Here is a 7,203-nt window from a genome sequence, read left to right as displayed (position 1 = left end):
GGACAAGATCTGGGTGGTAGAAGACAGCTGGTAAGGCTTAGAAGTGTTCTCCTTGTGTGGGGAGTATGCTGCGTTGTTCAGAACTGCTCCCAGCATGGCATTTAACCGCAGGACATTTCCAAGTAGATTATACAGGGAGCACAGCAAGTCAGGGGCAGCATAGCAGAGGAATTCCTGCTTTTTTAATCTAATGCTCTGGTTTGCCTGGCTGGGAAATTGCCCATAGATATTCATCTCTCAATTCAGGCTGAGAAAAATAAAAAAAAAATTCTCACAGATCTGAATATACCATGCAGTAGAAGAAATCAGCGCAGGGCCCCTTAGAGTAGCATCAGTGTCACTTTTACAGCCTCGTCAGGGTTGCTTTTACATTGCCATCAGATCCTGCAGAGCCAGAGCTGCCCCTGGGAAGTGCCTGAGCTGAGAGGGATCTGCAAGGCAGAGCTGAGTCCCCAGGGCTGGGCTGGGCTCTGGCAGCACTGGCAGGGCCCAGCCCTGGGCACAGGGAAGCAGCTGCTGGCAGGGACAGCTCCAGGCAGCAGAGCCCTGGGCCGGCAGTGGGGGGAAAGTGCCCCCAGGCTGTGCTGGGATATTTAAAGTCCTCTCCAAACTCAACTATTCCATGATTACTTTTGTTACAGATCCTCATGCCAAGGCAGCACAAATGTCCAACAGCAGCTCCATCAGGCACTTCCTCCTGCTGGAATTGGCAGACACGCGGCAGCTGCAGCTCCTGCACTTCTGCCTCTTGCTGGGCATCTCCCTGGCTGCCATCCTGGGCAACAGCCTCATCATCAGCACCGTAGCCTGCGGCCACCACCTGAACATGCCCATGTTCTTCTTCCTGCTCAACCTGGCCCTCAGTGACCTGGGCTCCATCTTCACCACTGTCCCCAAAGCCATGCACAATTCCCTCTGGGACACCAGGAACATCTCCTACACAGGATGTGCTGCACAATTATTTTTTTTTGCCTTTTTCATCTCTGCAGAATTTTCCCTCCTGACCATCATGTGCTACGACCGCTATGTGTCCATCTGCAAACCCCTGCACTACGGGACCCTCCTGGGCAGCAGAGCTTGTGCCCACATGGCAGCAGCTGCCTGGGTCAGCGCCTTTCTCCATGCTCTCATGCACACAGCCAATACATTTTCCCTGCCCCTGTGCCAGGGCAATGCCCTGGGCCAGTTCTTCTGTGAAATCCCTGCTATCCTCAAGCTCTCCTGCTCACACTCAGACCTCAGAAAACTGGGACTTCTTATGTTTTCCATCTGTTTATCACTTGGTTGTTTTGTGTTCATTGTTTTCTCCTATGTGCAGATCTTCAGGGCTGTGCTGAGGATCCCCTCAGAGCAGGGACGGCACAAAGCCTTTTCCACCTGCCTCCCTCACCTGGCCGTGGTCTCTTTGTTCCTCAGCACTGCCACATTTTCTGACTTGAAGCCCCCCTCTTTGTCTTCTCCATCCCTGAATCTGGCCCTTTCACTTCTGTACTCAGTGGTTACTCCAGCCCTGAACCCCCTCATCTACAGCCTGAGGAACCAGGAGCTCAAGGCTGCAGTGAGGAGACTGATGACTGGGTGGTTTCACAAACATTAAACTACTGGCCAATTTCTGCAAATCATTTGGAATAAGAGTCATCTTTGATACTTCTTATGGGTTTGGTTGTGAGAGTTTTTTCTTTGTTATATTTTTTCCATATTGTCCAAATAGAAAGGTCAATGTTTGTGCCATTTTTCTTTTTGTTTCTCTCTACCTTCCCTGTAGCCACAGATGGTGTCAATGACAAGGTACCCACTTGGTGGTTTTAAAGGAACAAAAGGATCTCCCAGCAAAGTTTTCTGCAGAGATGCCCTTTTGTTACCTTCTCTGGAGCTGCAGCAGCAATGTCTGTGTGCAGAGCTGGGGGCAGATCAGTGCTGGCCCAGCAGCTGTGCCCAACACCAGCAGCACTTGGTGTTGCCAGTGCTGCTGCAGTGGCCCTGCCCCGCTGCCCTGGTGGCCCTGGTGTTGCTGTAGGGCCTGAAGTACTAGCAGCACAAGAAATGCTGATCTTCCCCTCTACTCGTGTCACCATTATTCAGTGTAATATTTCATGACCCTCTTCCCTCAGGTGTTTCCAGCTCTCCTGGAATAATTAAATCTCTCATGTTAAAATGGCCACGTCTAAAGACATCTCTTCACTAGACCAGCTGCATCAATGCCCTTCCCATTCCTCCCAGATTTCCTCCTCCTGATTCTCTCTTGTCATTCCAGTGCCTCTCAATTGACTGGCTTCATGCTTTGAGCTTCAGGGAGTCGCCATTTTTCTGAAGTTCAAATAAATACCACATTAGTCTACATCTTAATTGCCTTTATATCCATCAGAGAATTACCTTTTCTTTTATCTTTGTATATAACTGTTCCTGTACAGAAATCCCTTTGGGATTGTGGACATGTCAGATGCTGCTGGGACATCCCAAAGAGCTGAGGGAAGAGAGGTGATTGGCTATTAAACTGTTCACATGTTCAACTTGTGTTTGTTGGCAAGAAACCTTTCTGTGCCTCTGAGTGTCACCAGTCCCTGACCCCAAAGGACATAAACCTGATGATTTGTGGTTCCCACTGCAAGTGCTGCACTTGGACCTTGGCTCTGCACAGGAGAGCTCTTCATCCACTTTCTCTCTTTTCCTCCTCTGGCCACGGAGGGAGCTCCTGACTTCAGCCTGTGACTCGTGTGTGCAAAGAGCAAATCTGGGCAGAATAGGGGCAGGGAGGGTTTGGGGGGACTTTGGGATCTGTGCTGGGCACAGAAGGTGTTTTCCATTGCTCTGAGACTGTCTGCTGTGGAAAGTGGCCTTAATATCCAGCAGAGGAATGACTTTTGCATTTGATTCAGCAGTGCCTTCCCTTGGCTTTGTTGGCTGACAATAAATGAACATCCCTCTGTGTCTCAGGCAGCTCCTTCTCCAAGGAAAACAGGTGGGAGTTGGAGCCAAGGAGCTGAAAGCTGCAGTGCAGTCTGGGCTGGAGGGAGCTCAGATTTGCACAAGGCTGCTGTGAGTGCCAGGGCTTGGATGGGGGAAATGGTGGGGTGGGGGTAGGGACAGAGTCTAATTGATTGTCAGCCATGAAGGGTCTTGATTTTCATATCTATTCAAACTGCATGAGGAGGTACTTGGATTCAATGTCAACTGGAGATTGCTATTAACGGGGGAAAAAAAAACCTAAACAAGACCTAAAATAAGTTTTTCTCCCTGTCTTTTAAAATAGAACATATTCAGTTGTATGCACTTCTGAAATCTGTCTAATTAACCAAAAAATATTTGAAAACTGAAATCAAATTATTCCCAGAGTCTTGGCTTGTTAAGATGTTCTGAATGTTAATGAGCCCTGGGACACTGAATTCCTGCACTGAAGAGCTGAAGGCTGAACAAGCCTCTGGAGCAGTGAAATTCAGCAGCAGCCTCCAAGTTGCTGAGGATTTCAGCAGCCCCCACTGAGGCCATCCCTGCCCAGAGACCGTGGGGGAATGGGCAGACAAGGACAGCATCCCTGGGGCTGGGGCAGCACAACTCAGAGGCACCAGCAGTTCCAGCTGGGAAATGGAGTGTGGAATGTGGCTAGGAAAGCCTTGCCTGGACTGTGCCAAGCAGGATGGACAAGCCCTGATCCCCAACCCCCAAACAATTCTTGCAAGGAGACATTTAAAAGGAATTAAAATTGTTTGTGTACTCTGAGCTGGACTCTCTGGAGAAATACCAACAAGAGATGCTCAGGGGCTCAAAAACAACAAAACAGGAACTTTACTGGGAAATTTAGAAAATCAGAGAAACTTTGGCAAAAGGTTTAATAGGACACTTAATCAAAAAAAAAAAAAAACACAAAACCACCTCTCAAAGCATGAATTTTGCCTATTCAACTTCACAACCTCTAAGCCTGTTCAATTTTATGTTACTCAAAATTTGCAAGAAGAGGGAATTAGAAAGAGAGAAAGACAAATAAGATATGGAGAAGTGCCCACACAGCTACCAACTCCTGGATTCCAGCATTGTTCAGAAGGAAATTCCAAGAGGAGGCAGGGTCAAGATGTGTGCTTGCCTTGGGGTCAGCTTTCAATACCCCTTGGTCTTCCTGGGCCCTTCCTTCAGGTGGGACTTCGGCTCATTTGGTCCCTCAGGAGCTGGGCTGGGGCTGCAGGGGTGGCTGTGGAGCATTGCCTGTGCTGTGCCAGGGACTGGCAGACACTGCTGGGCTGGGATAGAGGCTCTGGGGGGATTGGGGTTCCAGGGCAGGGCAGGGCTTGGGTTCCAGGGCAGAGCAGAGCTGGACCCGCCCCTTCCTCCCACACACATGAAATGTTTAGAGCCAACAGTCTCCTCCAGTCTGTCACAACAGGGAATGTTGGAGGTGGAACCCAAATTTGGCCATGGGCACCTGGATGAGAAGGACTGCTCTTTTCCATAGCACAGAGCCCCAGTGTTTGGAAGGCAGATGAGAGCCTCACTAGGCCAAGGTCAGCCAGACTTGTCAGGAATGGCAGTATCTGTCTTGGTGTCATCTTTGTATTAAGGGAATTTTGATGTGGAATCCAATCTCAATGGGTACCTGGAGCAACTGGCAGTGACTGAGTCTACACTGGGGGCAACTGGGATTGACTGGGACCATGCTGGGGGAGACTGGGATCAGAGTGGAGTCATACTGGGATCATACTTGGAGTGACTGGGTCAATGCTAGGGGCCACTGAGAGCAACTGGGATCAGACTGGGAGTAGCTAGGACCATGCTGGGAGTAACTGGGATCAGACTGGGAGGAAATGGCACCACACTGATGGTGACTGTGGTCATTCTGGGATGATACTGGAAGTGACTAGGTGAAGGCTGAGGGCAACTGAGATCATGCTGGGGCAACTGGGATATACAGGAAGTGACTTTAATCATGCTGGAAGTGACTGGGAGTGGTTATGAGCAACCGGAATCATGCTGGAAGCTACTGGGAGCGACTGGGAGTGAATGGAAACACACTGGGGGCAACTGGGATATACTGGAAGAGACCAGAAGTGACTGGGATCACAGAGGACCCATAGAGGAAGTTAGTGGAAGAATACTGGGGGTATCTGGGAGTGACTGAAATTATACTGGGTAACTTAGGATGACTGGGACCATACTGGAGGCAAATGGCCTCATACTGAGAGTGACTGGGTTCATACTGGAATCATACTGGGAGGGACTGGAACCATACTGGGAGTGCCTGGAACTATAGTAGGGGTGAATGGGAACACCTGGGACCATGCTGGGATCATGCTGGGATCATACTGGGAGTGACCGTGATGATACTGGGATCATATTGAGTGTAACTGGAAGTGACTGGGAGCATCCTGGGGGTGACTGGGAGACACAGGGCTCATGCTGGGAGTGACGTGGGGGGAACTGGGGGAACTGGCCCTGCTGGGGCTCAGGGTTGTTCTCCCCCAGGGCTGCCCCGGGTCCTGCTGCCACTCCTGGCCAACAGAGCCGAGGGAAAGGGGACTGCTGAGGGACAGGGGAAAGCCACGGGACAGGGCACAGCTCAGGGACAGGGGACAGCCGAGGAACAGGGCACAGCCTCAGAACATGGCCTGGCCGAGGGACACTGAGCTCCAGCACTTCGGGCTGGTGTCTTTGGGCTCCCAGCACAGTCCCAGGGGCAGAATCCCCTCCAGGAACTGTTTACTTTTAGCTTTGCTCTGGAACATTTCCCAAGAGCTCCTGCAGTGGCTGCAGCCCGGCCGGGTGCCCACGGCCACCAGAGCTGCTCTGGCAGTGCCCTCCTGCCCCGGGCAGGGACAGAACAGCCAAGGAAAGGCTCGTGCTGGGCTCAGAGCAGGGACAGGGCACTCCCCTGGTGCTGCCACAGGCACAGCAGAGCCAGCCTGGGCAAAGGATTGGGACTGATGTCCCATGGAATCCCAGCAGGGATTACTTCTCATTGCACTGCTGGCATTGCATTGGTCATCCATTCAAATCATTTCCCCATGGAATTCCCATGGCAGTGGGTTAGGGTGGGATCCATTCATGGAATTCTAACCTGACTGGAATGAGAGTGAGATCTGGCCATGGAAATTCCATGGTAATTCCTGCATTCCCAAGTCCCCCATTCCTGAATCCCCCATTCCCATAGGAATTGCCCTTCCCCTCCCACACCCACCTGTGTGCTCCAGAGCCACCCAACCCCATCTGATGTATTTCCACCCGGGTGTGTCCCAGGTAATGCTTCGTCTGCTCCACAATGATCCCTTTGGATTCCCAGCACCTCTGGCTGATCCATGTGGCACCATTGGATACTGCAAAGCTCCTGGATCCCAGCTGGAAGGAGATGAAATCCCAGCCCTTGTAGCCATACTGGTGAGATCCATGGACTCTCCACTGGACAGGAGGTCACAGCTGGAAACCACTTGCAGCATGTGGAGACCTGGGAACGAGGATAGAACGTATCCATGGAGTTGTGTCCCAGCCCCAGGGAGCCCCTTGGATTCTCATCCCAGCCCCACAGATCCCCCCCATCCCCAGAGATCCCATCCCAGCCCCTCAGAGTCCTCCATTCTCACAGATCCCAGCCCAGCCCTGGCTCCCCTCACTCTGGTTGTACCGGCCCTATCTCCAGGGCATTGTCGGCCATGGGCCAGGTCCTGTCCTTGAGCCAGGGCTGGATATCCCAATATCCCAGCTCTGGCCATCCCAATATTCTGACTCAGGCTATCCCAATATCCCAGCCCTGGCTATCCCAATGTTCCAGTTCTGGCTATCCCAATATCCCAGCTCTGTTTATCACAATGTCCTGGGTCTGGCTATCTCAATATCCCGGCTCTGGCTGTCCCAGTGTGACAGCTCTGGCCATCAGCCAGAGCCATCAGAGCCATCAGCCCTGGCTATCCCAATGTTCCAGCCCTGGCTATCCCAATATCCCGGGTCAGGCTGTACCAATATGCCAGCCCTGGCTATCCCAATATCCCAGCTGTGGTCATCCCAGCTCTGGCTATCCTGATATCCCAGTTCTGGCTATCGTGATATCCCAGCTCTGCCTATCCCAACGTCCTGGGTCTGGCTATCTCAATATCCCAGTTCTGGCTATCCCAATAGCCCAGCTCTGGCTTTCCCAGTATCCCAGCCCTGGCTATCCCAATCTTCCAGCACTGGCTATCCCAATATCCCAGCTCTAGCTATCCCAATATCCTGGTTCTGGCTATC

At 51.7% G+C, this 7,203-nt stretch overlaps 1 protein-coding gene across 1 annotated transcript; it reads left to right on the top strand.

The window, feature by feature from the left end:
- Positions 1 to 664: 664 nt before the first annotated feature.
- Positions 665 to 1,567, top strand: LOC134420491 (olfactory receptor 14J1-like; the record flags this gene model as incomplete). Its single annotated transcript, XM_063160657.1, has 1 exon — positions 665 to 1,567. A coding segment is annotated over exon 1 (903 nt), but the record flags the coding sequence as incomplete, so codon positions are not given.
- Positions 1,568 to 7,203: the final 5,636 nt, after the last annotated feature.

The sequence above is a fragment of the Melospiza melodia genome, chromosome 7 (assembly GCF_035770615.1).
Source record: "Melospiza melodia melodia isolate bMelMel2 chromosome 7, bMelMel2.pri, whole genome shotgun sequence".
NCBI classification, from domain to species: Eukaryota; Metazoa; Chordata; class Aves; order Passeriformes; family Passerellidae; genus Melospiza; species Melospiza melodia.
The sequence above is the reverse complement of the archived record's forward strand: the minus strand, read 5'-3'. Positions and strand labels throughout refer to the sequence as shown.